The 27339-nt window shown below is 36.9% G+C and overlaps 1 protein-coding gene across 6 annotated transcripts in view; it reads right to left on the bottom strand.

Moving 5' to 3' along the window:
- The window catches only part of DMD (dystrophin), a 2416375-nt gene that overhangs the window by 1652996 nt on the left and 736040 nt on the right, over positions 1–27339 (bottom strand). For all 6 annotated transcript variants that reach the window (XM_053581215.1, XM_053581214.1, XM_053581218.1 and 3 more), the window contains one exon: positions 25023–25173. In XM_053581215.1, coding sequence (XP_053437190.1) covers positions 25023–25173 — 151 coding nt within the window. The remainder of the gene's footprint in view (positions 1–25022; positions 25174–27339) is intronic.

Here is a 27339-nt window from a genome sequence, read left to right on the forward strand (position 1 = left end):
ATGAGATAGATAATTGTTTGTCTTCCCAGCTGAGGCAAGCTTTGACTACAAAGAAACTATTTTCAGAGACAGAGACAAGATGGCTGACTGAAGCCGGCTTTCCACAGAGGCTCCCATCCAGAAGGAGAGTTTAAAGACAGAAATTTAGCAAGTAACCTGGTGGATTAGAGCTGCACCAAGAGAGAAGGTTGAAGAAGGCAAATCAACCACTCTGAGATGATCTGCAAACCCCAAGGATACAAACAAAAGGTACAAAATACATCACCCAACAGACGGGAGTCCCTCCCCCATGAGAACAGCTCCGAGTGCTCCACAAACGAGCAGAAGTCAAAATATTTGAGTTGTCAACAGACCCCTGCAATCCAGTTTCCAGAGACCTTTTAAGCTCTCCCACCTGAGACAGGTGCTGACTGAGACAATTGATTTGAACCTTTTGAACTGAGCCAATTGCCCAAGGACCATTCAAGTGGTGCCCTGGGTGTGTGGTTATAGGAAGGTTTGATTTTCCTTTTCCAATTGTTGCATGTGGGGGGTGAGGTGACATGATTGCTGGTATTACTCCACAGCTGAGACTTCAACCCAGAGTAACTGTTTCACTAGGGTCGGACACAGACCAACTGAAAACAATACAGAACCACTTAGCCCCACCACAACAAACAGGTCCGCAGTTTCTCAGGCCATAGCAGTGTACGGGTCCTCAACAAAGCTCCAGGGGAAAAGTCAAACGGTGTAAAATAATCATGGGGTGGAATCAGCGGAAAAACTCTGGTAACATGAATAACCAGAATAGATCAACTCCCCCAAGGAAAGATATGGCAGATGTAACTGAAGATCCCATTCATAAACAGCTGGCTGAGATGTCAGAAATCAAATTCAGAATTTGGATTCCAAACAAGATTAATCGAATGGAGAAAAATTTGAAATTAGAAATTTGAAGAGCAATTCAAAAGTCAGAATTAGAAATTCGAGAGGAAATTCAAAAGTTGTCTCAAGAATTTAATGAATTTAAAGACAAAACCACTAAAGATTTTGACCCACTGAAGCAAGAATTTGCAGCCCTCAAATATCTGAAAAAAACAGTAGAATCCCTCAGTAACAGAGTGGAGCAAGCAGAAGAAAGGATTTCTGAGATTGGAGACAAAGCTTTAGAAGGCTCCCAAACTCTCAAAGAGGAAGAGAAATGAAGAACAAAAACGGATCATTCTCTCAGAGAGCTCTGGGATAATTCAAAGAAGGATAATGTCTGCCTCATTGGAATCCCTGAAAGTGATGAGGTGGCCTCATAAGGCACAGATGCCCTTCAGCATGAAATTAATGAAAGAGAATTCTCCAGACATGCCAAGAGATTCTGAAATTCAGATAGCAGACAGCTTCAGAACCCCAGCACGACAAAATCCGAATAAGACATCCCCCAGACATATCATAATTAACTTCACTAAAGTTAATATGAAGGAGAAAATTCTGAAAGCAGCCAGACGTAAGAAATCCATTACCTACAAAGGGAAGAACATTAGAATGACTGCAGATCTCTCTGCTGAAACTTTTTAAGCCAGAAGCGGGTGGTCATCGACTTTTAATCTCCTAAAGCAAAATAACTTTCAACTCTGGATCCTGTATCCAGCTAAACTGAGTTACATTTATGATGGAGAAATTAAATACTTTAATGACATTCATATGTTGAAGAAATTTGCCATAACCAAACCAGCTCTTCAGGATATTCTCAGATCTATCCTCCATAATGACCACCCCAATCCTCTACCACAAAAGTAAACTCACTCAGAAACTTTTGTTCAAACTCCAATTTCCACAATGGCAAAAGGATTAATAATCTCCAATGGACTTTCGAAAAACTCGATACCCAAAATTTTTCCATTAATGTGAATGGCTTAAACTGTCCTCTAAAGAGGCATAGGTTAGCTGACTGGATACAAAAACTCAGGCCAGATATTTGCTGCATACAAGAGTCACATCTTACCTTAAAAGATAAATATAGACTGAAGGTAAAAGGATGGTCGTTCATATTTCAGGCAAATGATAATCAGAAAAAAGCAGGTGTTGCAATTCTATTTGCAGATACAATAGGCTTTAAAATAACAAAAGTAAGGCAGAATGGTCACTTCATATTTGTTAAGGGTAATACCGAATATGACGAGATTTCAATTATGAATATCTATGCACCCAAACAGAATGCACCTCAATTTATAAGAGAAACTCTAACAGACATGAGCAACTTGACTTCCTCCAGCTCCATAATAGTTGGAGATTTCAATACTCCTGTAGCAGTGTTGGATCAATCCTCCAATAAGAAGCTGAACAAACAAATTTTAGATTTAAACCTAACCATCCAACATTTGGATTTAACAGACATCTACAGAACATTTCATCCCAACAAAACTGAACACACAGGGCGGCGCCTGTGGCTCAGTGAGTAGGGCACTGGCCCCATATGCCGAGGGTGGCAGGTTCAAACCCAGCCCCGGCCAAACTGCAACAAAAAAATAGCCGGGCGTTGTGGCAGGTGCCTGTAGTCCCAGCTACTCGGGAGGCTGAGGCAGGAGAATCGCCTAAGCCCAGGAGTTGGAGGTTGCTGTGAGCTGTGTGATGCCACGGCACTCTACCGAGGGCAATAAAGTGAAACTCTGTCTCTACAAAAAATAATAATAATAAAAAAAAAAAAAAAAAAAAAAACTGAATACACAGACTTCTCATCAGCCCACGGAACTTACTCCAAAATCGATCACATCTTAGGTCACAAGTCTAACCTCAGTAAATTTAAAGGAATAGAAATTATTCCTTACATATTCTCGGAACACCATGGAATAAATGTTGAACTCAGTAACAACAGGAATCTGCATACTCATACAAAAACATGGAAGTTAAATAACCTTATGCTGAATGATAGCTGGGTCAGAGATGAGATTAAGAAGGAAATCACCAATTTTTTGGAACAAAACGACAATGAAGACACGAATTATCAGAACCTCTGGGATACTGCAAAGGCAGTCCTAAGAGGTAAATTTATAGAACTGCAAGCCTTCCTCAAGAGAATGGAAAGAGAGGAAGTTAAGAACTTAAGGGGACATATCAAGCAACTGGAAAATGAAGAACATTTCAACTCCAAACCCAGTAGAACAAAAGAAATAACCAAATTAGAGCAGAATTAAATGAAATTGAAAACAAAAGAATTATATAACAGATCAATAAATCAAAAAGTTGGTTTTTTGAAAAGGTCAATAAAATAGATAAACCTTTGGCTAACATAACCAGGAAAGAGTAAAATCTCTAATCTCATCAATCAGAAACAACGAAGATGAAATAACAACAGACTCCTCAGAAATTCAAAAAATCCTTAATGAATATTATGAGAAACTTTATACCCAGAAATACGAAAATCTGAAAAAAATTGACCAACACTTGGAAGCATGTCACCTTCCAAGACTTAGCCAGAATCAAGTGGAAATGTTGTACAGGCCAATATCAAGTTCTGATATAGCATCAACCATATGAAATCTCCCTAAAAAGAAAAGCTAGGGACCAGATGGCTTCACGTCAGAATTCTACCAGACCTTTAAAGAGGAACTAGTACCAATATTACCCAACCTGTTCCAAAATGTAGATAAAGAAGGAATACTACCCAACACGTTCTATGAAGCAAACATCACCCTGATCCCCAAACCAGGAAAAGACCCAACAAGAAAATTATAGACCAATATCACTGATGAATATAGATGCAAAAATATTCAACAAGATCCTAACAAACAGAATCCAGCAACACATCAAACAAATTATACATCATGACCAATTAGGTTTTATCCCAGGGTTTCAAGGCTGGTTCAATATACGTAAATCTATAAGTATAATTCAGCACATAAACAAATTAAAAAACAAAGACCATATGATTCTCTCAATTGATGCAGAAAAAGCCTTTGATAATATCCAGCATCCCTTCATCATCAGAACACTTAAGAAAACTGGTATAGAAGGGACATTTCTTAAACTGACAGAGGTCATCTACACTAAACCCACAGCCAAAATCGTACTGAATGGAGTTAAATTGAAATCATTTCCACTCAGATCAGGAACCAGACAAGGCTGCTCCTTGTCTCCACTGCTCTTTAACATTATAATGGAAGTTTTAGCCATCGCAATTAGGGAAGAAAAAGCGATCAAGGGTATCCATACAGGGTCAGAAGAGATCAAACTTTCACTTGTCACAGATGATACGATCATGTATCTGGAAAACATCAGGGATTCTACTACAAAACTCTTAGAAGTGAACAAGGAATACAGCAGCGTCTCAGGTTAAAAATCAACATTCATAAATCGGCAGCCTTTATATATACCAACAATAGTCAAGCTGAAAAAACAGTAAAGGACTCTATTCCATTCACAGTAGTGCCAAAGAAGATGAAATATTTGGGAGTTTATCTAACAAAGGACATGAAAGATCTCTATAAAGAGAACTATGAAACTCTAAGAAAAGAAATAGCTGAAAATGTTAACAGATGGAAAAACATACCATGCTCATGGCTGGAAAGAATCAACATTGCTAAAATGTCCATACTACCCAAAGCAATGTACAATTTTAATGCAATCCCTATTAAAGCTCCACTGTCATACTTTAAAGATCTTGTAAAAATAATACTTCATTTTATATGGAATCAGAAAAATCCTCAAATAGCCAAGACATTACTCAGAAATAAAAACAAAGCAGGAGGATTCATGCTACCTGACCTCAGACTATACTATAAATTGATAGTGATCAAAACAGTATGGTACTGGCACAAAAACAGAGAAGTAGATGCCTGGAACAGAATAGAGAACCAAGAGATGAATCCAGCTACTTACCATTATTTGATCTTTGACAAGCCAATTAAAAACATTCAGTGGGGAAAAGATTCCTTATTTAACAAATGGTGCTGGGTGAACTGGCTGGCAACCTGCAGAAGACTAAAACTGGACCCAGACCTTTCACCATTAACTAAGACTCTCATTGGATTAACAATTTAAACTTAAGACATGAAACTATAAAAATACTAGAAGAGAGTGCAGGGAAAACCCTTGAAGAAATCCGTCTGGGTGAGTATATCATGAGGAGGACCCCTTGGGCCATTGAAGCAGCTTCAAAAATTCACTACTGGGACCTGATCAAACAAAAAGCTTCTGCACAGCCTAGAACACAGTAAATAAAGCAAGCAGACAGCCCTCAGAAAGGGAGAAGATATTTGCAGGTTATGTCTCCGACAAAGGTTTAATAACCAGAATCCACAGAGAACTCAAATGCATTAGCAAGAAAAGAACAAGTGATCCCATCGCAGGCTGGGCAAGGGACTTGAAGAGAAACTACTCTGAAGCAAACAGGTGCATGGCTACAGATATATGAAAAAATGTTCATCATCTTTAATCATCAGAGAAATGCAAATCAAAACTACCTTGAGTTACCATCTAATTCCAGTAAGATTAGCCCAAATCACGAAGTCCCAAGACCAGAGATGTTGGTGTGGATGTGGAGAAAAGGAAACACTTCTATACTGCTAGGGGGAATGCAAATTAATACATTCCTTTTGGAAAGATGTTTGGAGAACACTTAGAGATCTAAAAATAGATCTGCCATTCAATCCTATAATTCCTCTACTAGGTATATACCCAGAAGACTAAAAATCACATTATAACAAAGATATTTGCATCAGAACGTTTATTGCAGCCCAATTCCCAATTGCTAAATCATGGAAAAAGCCCAAGTGCCCATCGATCCACGAATAGATTAATAAACTGTGGTATATGTACACCATGGAATATTATGCAGGCTTAAAGAAAGATGGTGACTTTACCTCTTTCATGTTTACATGGATGGAGCTAGAACATATTCTTCCTAGTAAAGTATCTCAAGAATGGAAGAAAATGTATTCAATGTACTCAGCCTTACTATGAAACTAATTTATGGCTTTCATATGAAAGCTATAACCCAGTTATAACCCAAGAATATGGGGAAGGGGGAGAGGAAGGGGAGGGAGGGGGGAGGATGGGCGGAGGGAGGTTTATTGGTGGGATTACACCTGTGGTGCATTTTACAAGGGTACATGTGAAACTTAGTAAATGTAGAATATAATTGTCTTAATACAATAACTAAGGAAATTCCAGGAAGGCTATGTTAACCAGTGTGATGAAAATGTGTCAAACTGTTTATAAAACCAGTGTATGATGCCCCACGATTGCATTAACGTACACAGCTATGATTTAATAATAAATAAAATAAAATAAAAGATATATTTAAATAAATTTTTAGTTAAATATTGACTTCTCATGGATTTGAATTTCTTATAGCTGGATTTATACAATGGAGATTTACACTTGATTTGCTAATTAAGCCTGAAATATGAGCCAAATTATTTCCAAATATAGATGTATCCCCAGAGAAGTATACTAAATTTTCTGTTTATCAGAAAATGGCTACATATTAAAATGCTATGATTGTTAAAATACATTTTCTTTATTAAAAACTTACAAATAACATGTATATACATATGTATACACACATACTAGGTATTTTACTATGTATTTCTTTTCATTATTTTCATTAACGAAATGCTTTTGTAACATACACCAGATTAAAAAAATCTATCATGTTCCTAATTAAATTTCTATATCATTATTAGATAGATGCAAATGTCAGTGATGTTTATTCTCTTTTGCCAAATAACAATTTTTTTCCTTACGAGAAGAGGCCAATGGTGAAATGGAACATCACATGTGCTGAGACTTGACAAACTCAGATTTTTGTTATGCCTGTGAATAACTGTATTTCTTCTAAATAATTCTATAGTTAAAGGGTCTTGCTGGATGTGTTACTCCCTTAGGTCATGTTCCCAATTTTATGATTTACATATGGCTTTTCTTCTGCCTTCCAATGTCATCAGTGGTGCTGAATTCTTCTAGCTCTCAACCAGGTCAAGTTGGTTTTCAAGAAGTAGTTTAGGTGTGGTGCCACAGATTACCCTCCCTCCACCAATCCTCCTCCCTCCCCTCCACTCTCCCCCCACCCTTCATCTTGGGCTGTAGTTACATCTTTCATATGGAAGCATGAGTGATTATATATTGGTTTCATAGTAGAACTGAGTACATTGGCTATAGTGCATTTTGCAAGGGTACATGTCAAATCTATTAAGTATAAAATATAAATGTCTTAACGCAATAATTAAGAAAGTGAGGTGAAGGCTATGTTAACCAGTTTGATATAAGCATTCCAAATTGTATATAAAACCAGCACATTGTACCCCATAAATGCATTAATATATATAGGTATGATTTAATAAAAATGAAAAAAATAAAATAAAAATAGCTTAGAACTAACACTGAAGAATCACTTTGGTGTTCCATTATGCTATGTTTTCTTTCCATAGCACACACGTGAAATAATGCTTAGAAAAGAAAGACATAGAAATAGGTAAGGCTATGGAATTTTTGAATTCGATATTTAGAGGGAAAGAGCAATAATTAATAGAAAGGAAGTGTGACAGAAAACAAAAACAAGGCTGGGTCTCCTGTAAGCTCTTGTGAGCGTTAGTTTGACTCATCTATTCCTTTGGCTATGATATAGACTCAGCTATCACGGACAGGAAAGGGTAGAGATTATTTAAGTATATAGTTTATTTAACTCCTCCTCCTCCTTCATTAATTAACAGGAAATTGCTAATACTTATAGGTCAGACACACATACTCGTGCACGTGTACATGGGTTCACACACAGCTAGAAATGACACACCTAGACTCTGTGTTCTTTGCAGAGTCTAAGGACATCACTTGTCGCTAAGAAAATCATCTTAAAATTAACATAATTAGAAAAATGTTTAATAACAAAAGTTTAAGTAGTTAGAAGTGTTTTAGCTTAGCCAAATAAATGCACATACAAGGGAAGACTGAGAATAAAATCTGCATCAAATATAAATTTTGCAAAGGATCTTATAAAACCTGATGTTTCCAGGAATAGGAATTCGTCAAGGAAAGTAATATCTTATGAAAGCAGTCTCACGAACAAAAATATCCATAGATATTCTTTTTTTTTTTTATTGTTGGGGATTCATTGAGGGTACAATAAGCCAGGTTACACTGATTGCAATTGTTAGGTAAAGTCCCACTTGCGATCATGTCTTGCCCCCATAAAGTGTGACCCATAGATATTCTTAATGATAAATTATTTATTGCAATGGATCTGGAAAGAAATTGAATTTTTCCAAATAAAAGCTTCAAGTCCAAATCAAAAAGTTTTAGCATTTCTTAGGAAATGATGGGGAGGTTGACAATTTATCTTTCTTCTTCTCTTTTCTCCTGTAACCCAGTCTTTCTTTCTTCTTAACAACACCTCTGCCCTGGGCCAGGCTCCATATCCCCTTTTTGCCCTCAAATAAATGATCTGGGGATGACTTCTCATTTTATTTTCACTTGAATATTCACTTTGCTAAGTCTAGCTAGTCACACTATTGTCTAGCTCCCCATGAGGATGTATTTATGATATCTAACTTTCCTGTAAATTTGCTGAATATTTTAAACAAGCTTCACTAACAGGCTCTCCTAGAATTCTGATATCCACTTATTAGTGTTTATATCAGAATGATTGTTTTTATGTTTTTATACAAGTGAGTGTTGATGTTTCCTGCCTATTGGTTAGCTACCAAAGTTCTCAAAGAGCATTTCAATGGAGAAATTTGAAAGTTTGTGAAAGTATAAATGCTTCTCAATAGCAGGAAGGGAGGGATCTCAATAAATATGATCTGTTATAAAATTAGACAATTACTGTAGCTCTACTTATTTCAGAATATAAGTAGAAAAGGGCATATTGTGAAGTAAATTGACTCAAAATGTGTGCCTGGTTATAAGGAGACATCATAGTAGTCAAAGGTGTAGGATCTGAAGTCCGATTTCCTATGTTGGATTCCTGTATGCTTCATTAGCCAGCCATGCCAACTTGAGAAAGTTTTCAACCATACCAGGCCTCAGCTTCCTAATTGCAAAATTGGTATAATAAGAGTATCTATTTCTTTATATAGCTAGAAAGATTGAATAAGGTATAATTGCTTAGCATCTCACCTGGCACACAGTAAAAACCAGGCGTCCTCAAACTACAGCCCGTGGGCCATATGAAGCGGTGTGAATTGTATTTGTTTCCGTTTTGTTTTTTACTTCAAAATATGTGCAGTGTGCATAGGAATTTGTTCATCTTTTTTTTTTTTTTTAAACAATAGTCCGGCCCTCCAACGGTCTGAGGGACAGTGAATTGGCCCGCTGTTTAAAAAGTTTGAGGACGCCTGGTATAAACTCAATAAATATTAGCTTCTACTTATTTCTAAAAATCCACATTTAGGTGCATTCCTATCAAAAGATGTTAAACCAAACTGCAAGAACCCAATGATATTGATCTATTTATCCTCATCTCATTCATTCAGACCACTAGCTTCTAATAACGTCGTAAGAACAAAAAGAGTATGTGGTTTTCGAAATTCAGGAAAAAAAATCTTAAAGCTACAGCCAAATTTTAGGGTCTGGGGAAATATATGTTCTATACCCTTAAACAGTACTTGAATTTCCAAATTATCTATATGAGCTTATCAAGAGTAGCCTTAATGTATTTTTTCTATGGTGATCATACAAACCTGAAAAATTAGCATGGTCAGAGATCACAGAGTGAGGAGGAAAAACTCTACTCAAATGACAGTCCTCAAATCTCTTGCCTTTCCTCTTTCTAAAAATCCATGTCTGCATCTCTACATCCATCCTGCATATGGTTATACCATTAATATCAAATTAAAATGAACACCAAAATATCTCAAATAACCATACCATGCCTTTAGCCTGCCAATAATTATTGTAAAAGAAAAGCACAGGGTTATTGGGAGAGGGAGTTGAGGTAGAAGGTTTCAGGTAGACCACGGAAGAAATGATTTATGTATTGACTGGCTAATATAAAATTATGAGGTTCCATTCTACGGATTATCTCTCTGTTCAGACGATATTGTCATTCTTATCCTACGTGTATGTTCCTGTATGTTCCCTTTCTGGTCCATTTTCCCTCTATTTAAAAAACAAGATGTGCAGGATTAATGTTGACAAATTATTCTCTTAATCAATTTGATTCTGAGTATTTCATGCACAAGCACTGCTGACAAGCTTTCTTTCCCTACTTCTTACTCTTAACTTTGAAGACTTATTATATACACTCAGTCTCTGGCTCTTCCATTGGGATATTGCCAGTCCTAGGAAACCAAGTGCCACAATATCCTGAAATGTCTATGCCACTTCTCTGCATTTGCTATAGCTTCTAGGATCTCAAGCAGAGTCAAGCTTCACTGGAATCTCAGGAGAGAAATGGTTTGGGTTCAAAGGCAAGCAGGTCAAAAGTAAAACCAGAATCTATCAATTACTACTGATGTTTCCTCGGGCAACTCCTTTACCTCTTTCAACAGATTTGTATATCTGTGAAATGAATGATTAAATCCCCCCAGGAAAGGTTATTAAATGAGATAATCCTCTAGAATCAGCTAGCACAGTGTTTAGTAGAGCTGGTAGATGGTGCAGAAATGCTTATTTTTAAAATTTTTTTTGCAGTTTTTTGGCCAGGGCTGGGTTTGAACCCACCTCCTCTGGTATATGGGGCTGGCGCCCTACTCCTTTAAGCCACAGGCACTACCCATAAAATCCTTATTTCTGACAACTTCACCTTATCACTTCATTCTCAGGCTAAGATCCATGGAAATAGCCCTCCTGAGCATCAGAACTTATTTCTAATACCCTTGGTAATGACATTACATATTTTTCAGTTGCTAAATATTTGCAGTGTGCCAAATCCATAGATCATGCAAAAATGTCTGATTTAATAGTGTTTTCTTAGTAGACATGACCTAGAACTTTAATTAATAGTATATAAAATGCCATCCAATATACCTTAACATTAGTTCCACTGACTAGAGTGATACCAGTTGTACTACTAGAAATCATTCTGTTCATAAGAGAAATATTAAGTATAAAATGAGAGTATTCTGTAGTTAACAATTTTTTTCTTTTGACATTTAGTGCCATGTTCAACCTTATTTTTTGTTAACATAGGATTGAATTTATAGTTATGCATTCTGTCGTAAGATTCAAGAATGTATTTGTCATAGAAAATTATTGCCTTCAAGTGCATGTTTCTGTATCTTTTGTAGCCTTCTTGTAAAAGGGTTCCCACTAAAATACATTCTAAAATGTTTTATATAGTTAAATAATTCATTTCCATTATTAATATTGCATTATCTTCTCAAAAGAACTAAGATTTATTGGTAGGATACTGGTTTATGAAAACAGACACTTTATATGGAAATAAGTCAGTAAGTGATAAGTAGGGTCCTTTATTTTCCTTTCTTTAAACCCCAACTCAGAGACCAAAAACTTTTAATGAATAATCGTTACTAGAATGATTAGGTATAAAAAATAAAGTTATGCTTCTAAGATGAGGGCATCTTGGGGCAGGTATAATTTTAGTAGATGCACTGATGTTCTTTATAACACGGCTGTGACATTTTGACCAATGCTTCTGAATCAATACTTAGTAATCTATAATAACATAATACTTTTTTTACCTACAATCACTTGATTCGTAAAGCTAAGATCATGAATATGGATTTTGTTAATTATCAATAACATTATCTAATATATGAAGTTATCCTTGAAATCTTCTACTTAGTAGAATTTTGATAAAAATATAGCTAACTTCTCAATTAGATAAAAAAAACAATAACTGAGTATCATACTCATACTACTGTGTAGACTATATAAGTGTGATGTTTTTTACATTAGCTTCCACTGCATTTATGGGAGCAAAGGGTAGGAAATAAAATGAAACTTCACAAAAGTAGCTAGTAACATGTAACTGTGATTTTGCTACAGATAGAAGAGAGCACGCTAGGCACTAAAAATACTAATTCTATGACATTCTCAATCTTAGGTGAATGTTTCATTCTCCTCTCAACTATTGTATTTCCTTTTATATTGCTTATTTTCTTAATTCATACTCTGGGCTCCCAATTGCCCAATATCAGAATCTATTATTTCAAGCTCTTTGCTCATTCTGCATGTCTAGTCCTACTGGTCCTACTGGTTTCCGTGTTTTTATTTTGTTTGTTTGTTTGGAAACAGAGTCTTACTCTGGTGCCCTGGGCTAGAGTGCCCTGCTCACAGCAACTTCAGACTCCTGGGCTCAAGATATCTTCTAATGCCATGCTAATTCATCTATTTTTAGTAGAGAAAAGATCTTTATCTTGCTCAGGCTGGTCTGGAACTCCTAAGCTCAAGGGATCCTTCCAACTTGGCTTTCCAAAGTGCTAGGATTATAGGCGTGAGTAATAGCACCTTGCTTGGTTCTCCCATTGAGCTCCAAAAAATGCCTCTTATTCCTGTTCACAATTTCACTGATAATTATTTTATTCATAATGCTTTCATTCAGGCTCTATATACTTTCTGCAGTATCCTCCTAACATGTGTTATGACCCTCTTTCTTTGTGTTCTTATTTATTTTATAAAACATCTTCCTAAATATTTAGGTCATTTTTTTCTAAATTGCTTCTACCTTTAATTTCTTATAAATAGTGACTCCTTTTACTCACAGAATGGTTACAAATACCTGAGCTGTGTATACAAGATCCTCTGTGATCAGGCTTTAATCTCCCAGCATTGAACAAAGCGCTGGTGTGCTGTAACTACACACACGATCCAACACGTGACATGCCAGACATTTCTCACCTTATTTTCTTTGCTCAAACAAATCACTACTTTCAAGGCTTTCATGGCATGCACCATAATTACCTGTATAATGGTCACTTGTGTGTGAATTTATCTGAAGTACTAGAATGTGAACTTCTTGAGGAAGATTCCATCTATGATTGGTTTCTGAATTCTTCACAGCACCTATGCGCTTTAATGAGTGTTTGTTCAGTGGTACGGAATAGAATGCAATGGAATGAAATGAAATGTCAGATCCTTTGGCAGGATTAGACTTAATCCTTCCCTGTTACATGAACATCTAGATCATTTTAAAGGTCACCAGATGAGAATATTTTACAATCTTGGCAACCCAAATGTTTGAGATTAACTAAGCTTCAAGGAAAGGATAGAGAGGGGTGGAGACAAGATGGCTGACTGAAGCCAGCTCTCCACAGAGGCTCCCATCCAGAAGGAGAGTTAAAGGACAGAAACTTAGCAAGTAACCTAGTGGATTTGAGCTGCACCAAGTGCGAAGGTTGAAGAACGCACGTCAACCCCGCTGAGGTGAGCTGCGACCATAAGGATACAAACAAATAGTACGAAATCTATCACCAAGCGGACGGGAGTCCCTCCCCCATGACAACGGCTCAGAGTACCCCAGAAACAAACGAGCAGAGTTCAAAGGTCCTCCCACTACACTCCATGGGAGACACCCTCTAAAAACTGGACCTACCTCCTCTACTAGGGTGCCACAGTATTCTCCTGCCAGGCATAAAACCATATAAAACTGTATATATTCTCTACCTACAACTCTGAGCTCCCAGAATTCCCCTCCACTCTCACTCTGAGGTCTGGAGGCCTGTCCCCCAGGAGTCCAGATTATTGGGTGATTTCTTGAGGGGTGTGGACAGTGCCTAAACTGCAGCTGGTCAGTGCTGACTCTGGGACACGGGAGTGAGGAGAGGACGGTTGGCTGAGAGGGAACCACACAAGAGCGGTGGTGCCCTGAGGCGCAGAGAAGCAGCCATCTTTTAGCAACAATAGGGCTCACTCCCAGATATTCTGAAGCCACACCCCCTGTCTCCCTGGGCAACCAGAGGAGGCTGGGCATTTACTAAGGTGGCAACCACCACAGAACAGATCTGGGATAGAAATGCAGGCCCCGTGAGTAAAGGGTTTGCCTGAGGCGGTACCGACCTGGGTGGTGCACAGGGAGTAGAAACGCACTCGAAGACCCGGGAAGTTCCCAGGATGGGGCTGACCCAGAGGACGGCTTTACTGAGCCTAAAACACACCCGGCCCTCAGGGGATTGTCAGCCTATAGACAAAGGAAGACAGGAGGCTAGAACTGACAGGTAACCGAATACAAACCTGCAGGAGCAAAGACAGGGCCTGGGTACAGGCTCTGGGAACTCAAAACAGCTTCTCTTCTGCAGGGGAATTTAGCAGGGTCAGAAAAAATTCGCACAAAGTTGTTCTGTCAGTAACATCAATCAGCGGCGGGGCTGGAACTGAGTGAACACTCCCCAGCCTCCATCAAGCACCCGAGGTTGTCAGTTCTCACCTCCCCCTGCTAGATAGAGGCAGAGTGCAGCGGCCTGGCAGAGCAGAAATAGATTTCCTTGTGATTAAGGCAGGAGCAACCCCCTGGAATACCTATTCACTACAGGCAACTGCGTAAAGCCCTGTGGGACTATCAGTGACTGGGTATGACAGAGGTGCAAGGTGGGGAAGGAGGCATCAACCTTCCAGACTGATCTATTTGCTGGGTGGCTCCAAGCAGCAATGGAGCAAGCCATATTGGAGTAGTCACCAGACCCCTGTGATCTGGTTGCCAGAGACCTTTTTAACTCTCCCACCCAAGACAGGTGCTGACTGAGATAATTGATTTGGACCTTTTGAACTGAGCCAATTGCCCGAGGACTATTCAGGTGGTGCTCTGTGTGTGTGGTTGTAGGAAGGTTTGATTTTCCTTTTCCAATTGTTGCCTACAGGGGGGTGGAGTGACTTAATTGCTGGTATTTCTCCACAGCTGAGATTTCAACCAGAGTAACGGTTTCACTAGGGTTGAACAGAAACAAGCTGAAAACAAGACAGAACAACTTAGCCCCACCACACCAAACAGGGCCCGAGTTTCTCAGGCCATAACACTGTATGGGTCCTCAACAAAGCTCCAGGGGAAAAATCAAACGGTGTAAAACACTCATGGGGTGGAATCAGCAGAAAAACTCTGGTAACATGAATAACCAGAATAGATCAACACCCCCCTCCCCCCCCAAAAAAAGATATGGCAGATGTAACTGAAGATCCCATTCATAAACAGCTGGCCGAGACATCAGAAATCAAATTCAGAATTTGGATCGCAAACAAGATTGATACAATGGAGGAAAATTTGGAATTAGAAATAAGAACGGCAATTCAAAAGTCAGAATTAGAAACTCGAGGAGAAATTCAAAAGTTGTGTCAAGAATTTAACGAATTTAAAGACAAAACCACCTAAGATTTTGACGCACTGAAGCAAGAATTTGCAGCCCTCAAAGATCTGAAAAATACAGTAGAATCCCTCAGTAACAGAGTGGCACAAGCAGAAGAAAGGATTTCTGAAATTGAAGACAAAGCCTTTGAACGCTCCCAAACTTTCAAAGATGAACAGAAATGGAGAGCAAAAACATATCATTCTCTCAGAGATCTCTGGGATAATTCAAAGAAGGCTAATATCCGCCTCACTGGAATCCATAGAAGTGATGAAGTGGCCTCACAAGGCACTGAGGCCCTTCTCCATGAAATTATGAAAGAGAATTTTCCAGACATACCAAGAGATTGTGAAATTCAGATAGCAGACAGTTTCAGAACCCCAGCACGACTCAATCCAAATAAGATATCCCCCAGACATATCATAGCTAACTTCACGAAAGTTAATATGAAGGAGAAAATTCTGAAAGCAGCCAGACATAAGAAATCCATTACCTACAAAGCGAAGAACATTAGAATGACTAGAGATTTCTCTGCTGAAACTTTTCAAGCCAGAAGAGGGTGGTCATTGACTTTTAATCTCCTAAAGCAAAATAACTTTCAACCCCAGATCCTGTATCCAGCTAAACTGAGTTTCATTTACAATGGACAAATTAAATACTTCAATGACATTCATATGTTGAAGAAATTTGCCATAACCAAACTAGCTCTTCATACTTCTCATCAGCCAACGGAACATACTCCAAAATCAATCAAATCTTAGGTCACAAATCTAACCTCAGTAAATTTAAAGGAATAGAAATTATTCCTGGCATCTTCTCAGACCACCATGGAATAAAAGTTGAGCTCAGTAACAACAGGAATTTACATACTCATACAAAAACATGGAAGTTAAATAACCTTATGCTGAATGATAGCTGGATCAGAGATGAGATTAAGAAGGAAATCACCAAATTTTTGGAACAAAACGACAATAAAGACACGAATTACCAGAACCTCTGGGATACCGCAAAGGCAGTCCTAAGTGGGAAATTTATAGCACTGCAAGCCTTCCTCAAGAGAACAGAAAGAGTGGAAGTTAACAACTTATTGGGATATCTCAAGCAATTGGAAAAGGAAGAACATTCCAACCACAAACCCAGTAGAAGAAAAGAAATAACCAAAATTAGAGCAGCAATAAATGAAATCGAAAACAAAAGAATTATACAACAGATCAATAAATCAAAAAGTTGGTTTATTGAAAAGGTCAATAAAATAGATAAACCTTTGGCTAACCTAACCAGGAAAAAAAAAGTAAAATCTCTAATCTCACCAATCAGAAATGACAAACACGAAATAACAACAGACTCCTCAGAAATGCAAAAAATCCTTAATGAATATTACAAGAAACTTTATTCTCAGAAATACGAAAATCTGAAGGAAATTGACCCATACTTCAAAGGACATCACCTTCCAAGACTTAGCCAGAATCAAGTGGAAAAGTTGAACAGGCCAATATCAAGTTCTGAAATAGCATTAACCATACAAAACCTCCCCAAAAAGAAAAGCCCGGGACCAGATGGATTCACGTCAGAATTCTACCAAACCTTTAAAGAGGAATTAGTACTTATATTACTCCACCTGTTCCAAAAGGTAGAAAAAGAAGGAAGACTACCCAACACGTTCTATGAAGCAAACCTGATCACCCTGATCCCCAAACCAGGAAAAGACCCAACAAGAAAAGAAAATTATAGACCAATATCACTAATGAATATAGACGCAAAAATATTCAACAAGATCCTAACAGAATCCAGCAACACATCAAAAAAATTATACATCATGACGAATTTGGTTTTATCCCAGGGTCTCAATACTGGTTCAATATACGTAAATGTATAAGTATAATTCAGCACATGAACAAATTAAAAAACAAAGACCATATGATTCTCTCAATTGATGCAGAAAAAGCCTTTGATAATATCCAGCATCCCTTCATGATCAGAACACTTAAGAAAACACTTAAGAAAACTGGTATAGAAGGGACATTTCTTAAACTGATAGAGGTCATCTACACTAAACCCACAGCCAATATCGTACTGAATGGAGTTAAATTGAAATCATTTCCACTCAGATCAGGAAACAGACAAGGCTGCCCCTTGTCTCCACTGCTCTTTAACATTGTAATGGAAGTTTTAGCCATCGCAATTAGGGAAGAAAAGGTGATCAAGGGTATCCATATAGGGTCAGAAGAGATCAAACTTTCATTCTTTGCAGATGAACGATCGTATATCTGGAAAACATCAGGGATTCTACTACAAAAGTCTTAGAAGTGAACAAGGAATATAGCAGCATCTCAGGTTACAAAATCTACATTCAGAAATCAGTAGCCTTTATATATACCAACAATAGTCAAGCTGAAAAAACAGTTAAGGACTCTATTCCATTCACAGTAGTGCCAAAGAAGATGAAATATTTGGGAGTTTATCTAACAAAGGGCATGAAAGATCTCTATAAAGAGAACTATGAAACTCTAAGAAAAGAAATAGCTGAAAATGTTAACAAATGGAAAAACATACCATGCTCATGGCTGGGAAGAATCAACATTGTTAAAATGTCCATACTACCCAAAGCAATATATAATTTCAATGCAATCCCTATTAAAGCTCCACTGTCATACTTTAAAGATCTTCAAAAAACAATACTTTGTTTTATATGGAATCAGAAAAAACCTTGAATAGGCAAGACATTACTCCGAAATAGAAACAAAGCAGGAGGAATCACACTACCAGACCTCATACTATACTATAAATCAATAGTGATCAAAACAACATGATGCTGGCACAAAAACAGAGAAGTAGATGTCTGGAACAGAATAGAGAACTAAAAGATGAATCCAGCTACTTACTGTTATTTGATCTTCGACAAGCTAATTAAAAACATTCAGTGGGGAAAAGATTCCCTATTTAACAAATGGTGCTGGGTAAACTGGCTGGCAACCTGTAGAAGACTGAAACTGGACCACCTTTCACCATTAACTAAGATAGACTCTCACTGGATTAAAGATTTAAACTTCAGACATGAAACTATAAATATACTAGAAGAGAGTGCAGGGAAAACCCTTGAAGAAATCAGTCTGGGTGAGTATTTTATGAGGAAGACCCCCCCGGCAATTGAAGCAGCTTGAAAAATATACTACTGGGACCTGATCAAACTAAAAAGCTTCTGTACAGCCAAGAACTCAGTAAGTAAAGCAAGCAAACAGCCCTCAGAATGGGAGAAGATACTTGCAGGCTATGTCTCCGACAAAGGTTTATTAACCAGAATCTACAGAGAACTCAAATGTATAAGCAAGAAAAGAACAAGTGATCCCATTGCAGGTTGAGCAAGGGACTTGAAGAGAAACTTCTCTAAAGAAGACAGGTGCGTGGCCTACAGACATATGAAAAAATGCTCATCATCTTTAATCATCAGAGAAATGCAAATCAAAACTACTTTGAGATATCATCTAACTCCAGTAAGACTAGCCTATATCACAAAATCCCAAGACCAGAGATGTTGGCGTGGATGTGGAGAAAAGGGAACACTTCTACACTGCTGGTGGGAATGCAAATTAATACGGTCCTTTTCGAAAGATGTTTGGAGAACAGTTAGAGATCTAAAAATAGATCTGCCATTCAATCCTATAATTCCTCTACTAGGCATATACCCAAAAGACCAAAAATCACATCATAACAAAAATATTTGCACCAGAATGTTTATTGCAGCCCAATTTATAATTGCTAAGTCATGGAAAAAGCCCAAGTGCCCATCGATTCACTAATGGATTAATAAATTGTGGCATATGTACACCATGGAATATTATGCAGCGTTAAAGAAAGATGGAGACTTTACCTCTTTCATGTTTACATGGATGGAGCTGGAACATATTCTTCTTAGTAAAGTATCTCAAGAATGGAAGAAAAGTATCCAATGTACTGAACCCTGCTATGAAACTAATTTATGGCTTTCACGTGAAAGCTATAACCCAGTTATAACCTAAGAATAGGGGGAAGGGGGATAGGGAGGGGAGTGTGAGGGGAGGGTGAGGGGAGGTGGGCAGAGGGAGGGTGATTGGTGGGATTACACCTGCGGTGGATCTTACAAGGGTATATGTGAAACGTAGTAAATGTGGAATGTAAATGTATTAACACAATGACTAGGAAAGTGCCAGGAAGGCTATGTTAACCAGTGTGATGAAAATGTGTCAAACCTTTCAATGCCCCTCCCTCTACCCATCTCCCCACTCCCTCCCCCCCTTTCCCCCTTCCCCCTATTCTTAGGTTGTAACTGGGTTATAACTTTCATGTGAAGGTCGTAAATTAGTTTCATAGTAGGGGTGAGTACATTGGATACTTTTTCTTCCATTCTGGAGACACTTTACTGAGAATATGTTTTAGCTTCCTCCATGTAAACATGAAAGAAGTAAAGTCTCCATCTTTCTTCAAGGCTGCATAGTATTCCATGGTGTACATATACCACAATTTATTAATCCATTCGTGGATCGATGGGCACTTGGGTTTTTTCCATGAGTTAGCAATTATGAATAGGGCTGCAATAAGCATTCTGGTACAAGTATCTTTGTTATGATGTGATTTTTGGTCTTCTGGGTATATGCCCAGCAGAGGAATTACAGGATTGAATGGCAGATCTATTTTTAGATCTCTAAGTGTTATCCATATCTCTTTCCAAAAGGAATGTATTAATTTGCATTCCCACCAGCAGTGCAAAAGTGTTCCCTTTTCTCCACATCCACGCCAACATCTCTGGTCTTGAGATTTTGTGATATAGGCTAGTCTCACTGGAGTTATATGATATCTCAAAGTAGTTTTGATTTGCAGTTCTCTGATGATTAAAGATCACACCTGTGGTGCATCTTACAAGGGTGTATGTGAGGTTTGGTAAATGTGGAATGTAAATGTCTTAGCAAAGTAACTATGAAAATGCCAGAAGGGCTATGTCAACTAATGTGATGAAAATGTGTCAAATGGTCTATGAACCAAGTGTATGGTGCCCCATGATCATATTGATGTACACAGCTATTATTTAATAAAAAAAAAAAGAAAATGTGTCAAACGGTCTATAAAGCCAGTGTAGGGTGCCCCATGATTGCATTGATGTACTTAGCTATGATGTAATAAAAAAAAAGAAAAAGAAAGATACTAAATAAAATGCAATGTTAGAAAAGCAAAAAAAAAAAAAAAAAAACATACTTGCCTACAAATGTTTATAGTAGGTTTATTTATAATGGCCAAATTAGAAACAAAGTGTCCATCTATGAGTGAATGGATAAACAGACTATGACATAACCACAGACTGAAATGCTACTCAGAAATAAAAAGGAAATGAACTATTTATACAGGCAAAAAAGAAAAAAAAAAAAAAAGGAAAGAATAGAGTTTGTGCTTCTAAGAGGTAATTTAATTTGTATTAGTCTCTAACATAAAACATTTACTGGAGTCAGAATATAGTGTTCATGTTACATATACATTGGCAAATTTGAGTAATTTCTAAAGACTTTGATGATGTCGCTAAGACAATGTATCTATGACAAAAGTCTAATATGTCTCAAAAGAATTGAAAATCTAGCTAGTAAACTGAACTTTAAACTCTGTCCCATTCTGATTGTACCAGAAGATGAAATATTCCAGGGTCAAATATTTTCCTTTAGATGAATATGACTTACAAACTCTTAAATTTTTTCCTACTAATGAAAGCTCAAGGCTTTTATTCCTCAATATTATCACTACCCCTTCAATAAAAATCCTTTCATTCCTTATCAGCATCACTAATAAAGTCCATCTCTTAAGACAGAAATTACCAGCTAGAATTATTCCTGACATGTTTCTTTACATGGGGATGAAGGTCCATGTGTTCACTCTCCAGAGAGAATTACTGTTGGGTGCCTAGGATGTAAAGCTACCCTCTAAATTCTCTCGCCACAGTAATAGCTATGAAGAATGAATGATCTTTTACAAATTGCATAGCCAGTTGAACTTTTCTCAGTTACCCAGAGTTAAGACTTTGGCTAGATTTAATAGAAACCACCAATATAGGATCAATTGCTTTGCCTTACCTAATGGGCAGATTCAGTAAAGTGACTTATCTTGGTGGCATTTCATTGTTTGAATTTCTAGCCTGCCTGCTAATAAAATGCTGTTGAAATGGAGATAGCAAAGGGTGCTGTCACAAAATATGTAGGAGCGTATCTGTAATATTCACGGTGCACTTGCAAGATTTGCAAACGTTTTTATCTTGCCCTCCAATTGAGAGAGAAGAGTGCATGCCCTCTGATATGAGCAGAATTTAAATTGATTCCCAGCAACAAAACCTGTATCTTTTCTTTAATGTTGCCATTTGTAATCATCTTTAAGAAAAACAATGGGGATGACTCAAGGATTTTATGTCTGTCTATGCCAAGCTAAAAATGAATAACGTAAATATTATATTAGGTTAAACGTGTGGTGATATAGATGGGGGCTACAGTTTTGGATACTCCAAAGTTACTGAATATTTTTTTGTCAGAAGGATAAGTTTATTTTCATTGATTTGCAATTCTTGGGAAGAAAAGCTGCAAAGTGATTCAATGACTATTTAAATAAGGCTTTAATCTGAATTTAGTTAACCTAAACAAAGTATATTCTTTGATTTTCTGAATATATGGCCAGAGTAACAAAATATTTCCTTGTAGTGTGTACTTTAAAAATACGTACTGTACATGTTTCACATTTAATTAAGTTCAACTGTCATTGAATTGCTTGATTTTGTTAAGTCATGCTCTTCTCAACAAAATTACATCCATGTAACAAGAGAGTATTTTCAATGATCAAGCTTTCTCTTGACTATGAATATTTCCCTTGTTTTAATTTTAAGAAAAAAAAACAAAAAACAAAAAAAAAAAAAAAACCTGTCCTAAACTGGGTTCGAATCCACATAGTTAAAAGTAGGAGTTGACCTCACTCTCTGAGCCAGCAAACCAATTCCTTCTCTTCACACACATTATGTGAATAATTCCTAGATGTAAAATGTTATATAACCAATAATCAACTTACTTATAATCCTTTTGTCTTTTTTGCTTCAAATTATTTTCTTCAAAGAAATTTCACACTCATCACAGATGACACATTTTCAATCTACTCAAATTTTGTAATAATATTAGCAAATACTTTCTATTGTATTCACTTTATGTTTTCCGGGGTGTAAATGCAGAACCTTTAAGGCAGTTGTCAGGATATGAAGATCTGGATGGTCTAACCTTAATGAAGAATCTGTTCAGAATCCCAAGTTAAAGCATTCCCTCTTAGAGCACCTAGGTTACTCCCAGTTATCTACCCTTATAGCTACCTCGATATTCTCCTTCTCTTTTAGAGCCCCTTTTCCTGGCTTCCAGGCATCTAGCACCAGCATCCTGCCTTCTGATGTTCAGTGTTACTGGCCTCATCTTTTCCTGTTCCGAAAGTTCTCATAGTCCAAAACCACTGGACACACTAAAACCATGACTGGAAAGAACATAGAAACCAACTGACTCAACACATTTATGTTCAAGGTGATGATATGAAGAATCTGAGAGAGACTAAGTGATATCTGAAAATCACAGATTTATTTAGTGGTAGCGCTGGAACTAGAAAACTGACTTCTAGGGCAAGAAAGTCGTGTTAAGTTAGGTTCCTCCAAAAATTAGACTCTGAACAAAAGATTTAGGAGCAATGAATTTATCTGGGAGTTGATTTCATGAGGCATTATACGAGTAAGGGAATGAACAGAAAGTTACCCTCTGAGCAGCTGAAGCTCAGTTTTGCTGGGGAATCTTATGAACTGTGGGGAATACATCTTGGAATTGGGGCCAAGATTCTGTGGGATTTATCTGTCAATTTTTATCCTTTGATGGTTAAAGATTGCTCTAGAGGCATTAACTCCACTTCCTATCCACCTTCAAACTTGCTGAAATGCTCCTGTGTCAGAAGCCACTGGTGTATACAGAAAGAGCCTACATGCAACTTCCAGTGTGGACCAAGGGGAAGAGGGTAAGCACAGTGTCCACTAGAGGAGGACATTATTCATTCAGGCAAAGGGATACAATTAGAAAACTAGCATAGGATATAAGTTATTTATCAGATGTACGTGAAAAGTTAACCTATTATAGTCATAATTTTCCTGTGATACTGATAATACAGTTACTATCTTTTTCCTGATGCTGTAGTAGATAGGGATTACCATAGCTACAGCTATCCATAACTGCTTGATCTTAAAGTGCTGTGGTCAATGGACTGTTTGGGGGTAATAGCAAGGGATGCCTCACTTGCCATTCAAACCTAAAGCTCAATAAATAAGAAAAAAAAAACCCTCTAGAACTTAGAAAGAAAGATATGTTTTATGTGTCTGGAAGAACTATAAAACACCTGACAAAATGTTATAAAAAGAGAGAACGAAGTTGAACAAGAAGCAGATTTAGGTGGTATGAGATAAGGGAGCAGATATTCCCATTCAACCATAAATCTAAGAACTATAGATCTTGATTAAAGGTGCCAGATGAAATAAAGAAAACCAGAAAAATGTGAATTTCAGATAAACAATGAATAATCTGAGACATACTCATAGTAAGAAAATTATGTGTTATTTACCTGAAATCCAAATAAATTTAGCCCTCTTGTAATTTTTTTTTTTTTTTTTCAGTTTTTGGCCAGGGCCGGGTTTGAACCCACCACCTCCGGTATATGGGGCCAGCGCCCTACTTCTTTGAGCCACAGGCACTGCCCAACCCTCTTGTAATTTTTATTTGCTAACTGGGGCAGCTCTAATCCTGGGTCAGTCATCAAGGTTCTTCTCTTTCTCTGTATGTGTGTCTTTATGGACTGAGGAAGGCCCTGTTCCAATGATAAAACTCAGAGCTTATTTTAATAATTTACAATGATTATTAAAACAAAATACCCTCATGATTTTGGATCAGAAACATTCTTGTAAAGTCCCAATCACAGAAACAAAAACAAAACAAATTATTTCTCACAACCAGGGAGCATAACTGTAAATGTATAAATAAACTGAAAATCGGTAAGATAGAAATACTAAAATTCAAAGATATTGTATTTTACAGTAATGTTACATATTCTCATTTTCATCAAGCTTGTCCTGCTCTAAGTTATGAATTGAGGCTGAAAATATGTAAAAAAAGAAAAATCTTATTATTTAAATTTGCATTGCGGGTAATCCCTACAGAGGGATTTTTCCAGGAAAGTAAAATTTGAATAAATCACACACCATACACTGTTCTCTTCCAGGAATGTGTTTGATTTTTTTTAAATATGAAAAGCCTAGTTATACTTTATTTGGAAAAAAAAGGTCTTACACTGGTTTGGGCTGCTGTACCAAAAATACTTGAGACCAGGTAATTTATAAAGAAGAGAAATTTATTTTTCATCGTTCTGGAAGCGGAGAAATCCAAGATGAAACTGCTGGCTTCTACTGAGGGCTTCCTTGCAGTGTTCTCACCTGGTCAAAGTTGGAAGGGCAAGAGACAGCCAAAGGCTGCCTGCTATTATTAGACCCTTAATCCCATTCAGAAAGAGGGAGCCCTCAGGGCCTAATCTCTCCTTAAGGAGCCCACTTATTCAAACTATTACATTATCAACACCTAAATTTTGGAAGGGGCTTATTCAAAACATAGAAAAAAAATTACAAAAATGTATTAGGAAATATATTTTTAACCACTGGTAATTTGAAACCTCCTTTCTCATCAACCCAGACATCTATATATTACATATACACACATAGTTTTCTAGGAGTAATCCTATAGCATGTAATATACTAACCTTATGTTGTTGTACTTGGCGTTTTAGGTCTTCAAGATCAGGTCCAAGGGGTTCTTCCTCCATTTTCCATGTTCTCTCTTCTGTTTTTGTTAGCCAGTCATTTAATTCTTTTAGTTTCTGATTCTGGAGATCCATTAGAACTTTATGTAAACTGAAAAGTTGAAAGAACTCCATTATTATCTCTATTATTATCTTGATTAAAGCAATTTATTATCAGAAACACAACTAGGTAAAACAGTAGAATTTATCATTTACATTATGCTCACATTTTTGGCACCCAATAGACATTAAGAAAAATGTAAGTAAAACCCACTATCAATCACCCCTGAAGCTCTTCTTTCTCAGATTTACAACAGTTAACATCCTGATCTCTAGAAAGTTTCACATGGCCATCTAAATGTGAATGTGCTAACTAAAGTGCAAGTCATTCCTTATAATTGAGTTAGTAGTAGATGTTGGCAATTTTTTTATATTCCATTATTTTAATATATGTGGTGGTTAAAGATGGCCACAAATTACTTGCTACTTTTCTTATCAAAGAGATCAGGTCTATTTCCCATCAACATGAATATGGTCTGGCCTTGTGACTTGATTTGGCCAATACAATGTGGCATAATTGATATTGCACCAGTTCCAATGTAGGCTGTTAAAGAACCAGTGGCAGCATACGAATTCTCTCTTGGAGCTCAGATTCCATACTGTAATGGAGGCCATGGATTAAAGCCCAGGTGAGACTGACCCTGAAAGATGAAATGCTATCTCAGGGGTGAGCTTCCAGCTCACTGAAGGCTGAAGAATAACCTTAGATCAGTGATTTTCAACTGGTGTGCCATAAGAGGGTCTTAGGTACGCTGTAAAAAATTTTAGGGATCATTAAATAACTTTTCAAAGAAGTTTAAACATAGTACATGTATTCTTTTTACTCTTTTCTTTTTTTTGATCAACGTAATTTAAGTGTGCTACAGAAGTTTTTACCATAGGTTCAAGTGGTTGGAAAACACTGTCCTTAGATATATCTCTGGGTGTAGAAGAAAAACCTAGCTGAGCTTTGCTTGTATTCTTGTTCTACAGAATCACAATAACTTTGTAAATTTTTGTTTTAAGCCACTAAATCTGAAATCATTTGATATGCACAAATAGATAAGGGAAAAGGTATACCTTGAAAGAAACAAAATAGTGGGCAGGGTAATAGATTTAAATTCCAAAGGCCTAGGTTCACAGCCCAGCTGTAAGCCTTAAAACCAAGCTCTCAAACCTCAATTAAATTACCAGTATCAGGAACATAGAATATCACCTTGTCTATTAAACATGAAAGTTTGCATTGAAGATGAAAATACAAGTTGAGGCTAATCCATTAGTCTATTTAAATATAAGATTAAAATGATGTTAACACCAATTTTAAGGTAAACAATCTTTCTGAAAGTCATGTTTAAATCATTTCTTAAAACTCTAATATAATGAACGCTGATATTAAAAGGACCTAATTAGAATCTATAATGACTTATGAAACTATTAACAGAATTTTCTGTTAATCAGCATATTTAAACACACAAAGTATACACATAGCTGAGAGTGTTTTCTAATACTTTATTTTCTTAGAATAGTTTTAGATTTATCAAAAAATACTAAGAATACAGAGAACAGATACCTTGTATCTAATCTCCCATTTTACAAACATCTTACATTAATATTCAACATTTATTACAATTAGTAAACCAGTATCTGTGCATTGGTAACTGGAGTCTGTATTCAGTTCTGATTTCCTTAGATTTAAACTTGTTTCTATTTCAGCATTCTTCCAAGACTCCATATTACATTTAGTTTTCCTGTCTTCACAGTCTTTTTTTGGCTGTGTCAGTTTCTCAGAATTTTTCTGACAGTTTTAAGGAATAGTGGCCAGGCAGGTATTTTGTAATATTCTCCCGGGCAGCATATTTGTCTGATCTTTTTCCCTCATAATTAGCCTGGTGCTATGGGTTTTTGAGAGAAAGACCACGGATAGAATTGGCTATTTTAAGCAAATTATGTCAAGGTTATATGTATGCTCAACATGAGTAATCAGTGTTGATAATGTTGATCATCTGGCTAAAGTAATGGGGGTCAGGTATCTTTATTGTAAAGTTACTCTTCCTTCCCTTTTCTACATTTTTGTTGTTTTTATAAGAACATCACTATATACAGACAACACTTAAGGAGTAGCGAATGATATTTGCTATTCCCTCTCCTTGAGGACAAGGTAGCTTCCTGGGTTATTTGGAATTCTTCTGCATGGGATATTGTCTCTATGTATTTATTTATTCAATTATATACTTATATA

The sequence above is a fragment of the Nycticebus coucang genome, chromosome X (assembly GCF_027406575.1).
Source record: "Nycticebus coucang isolate mNycCou1 chromosome X, mNycCou1.pri, whole genome shotgun sequence".
In the NCBI taxonomy this organism is placed as follows: Eukaryota; Metazoa; Chordata; class Mammalia; order Primates; family Lorisidae; genus Nycticebus; species Nycticebus coucang.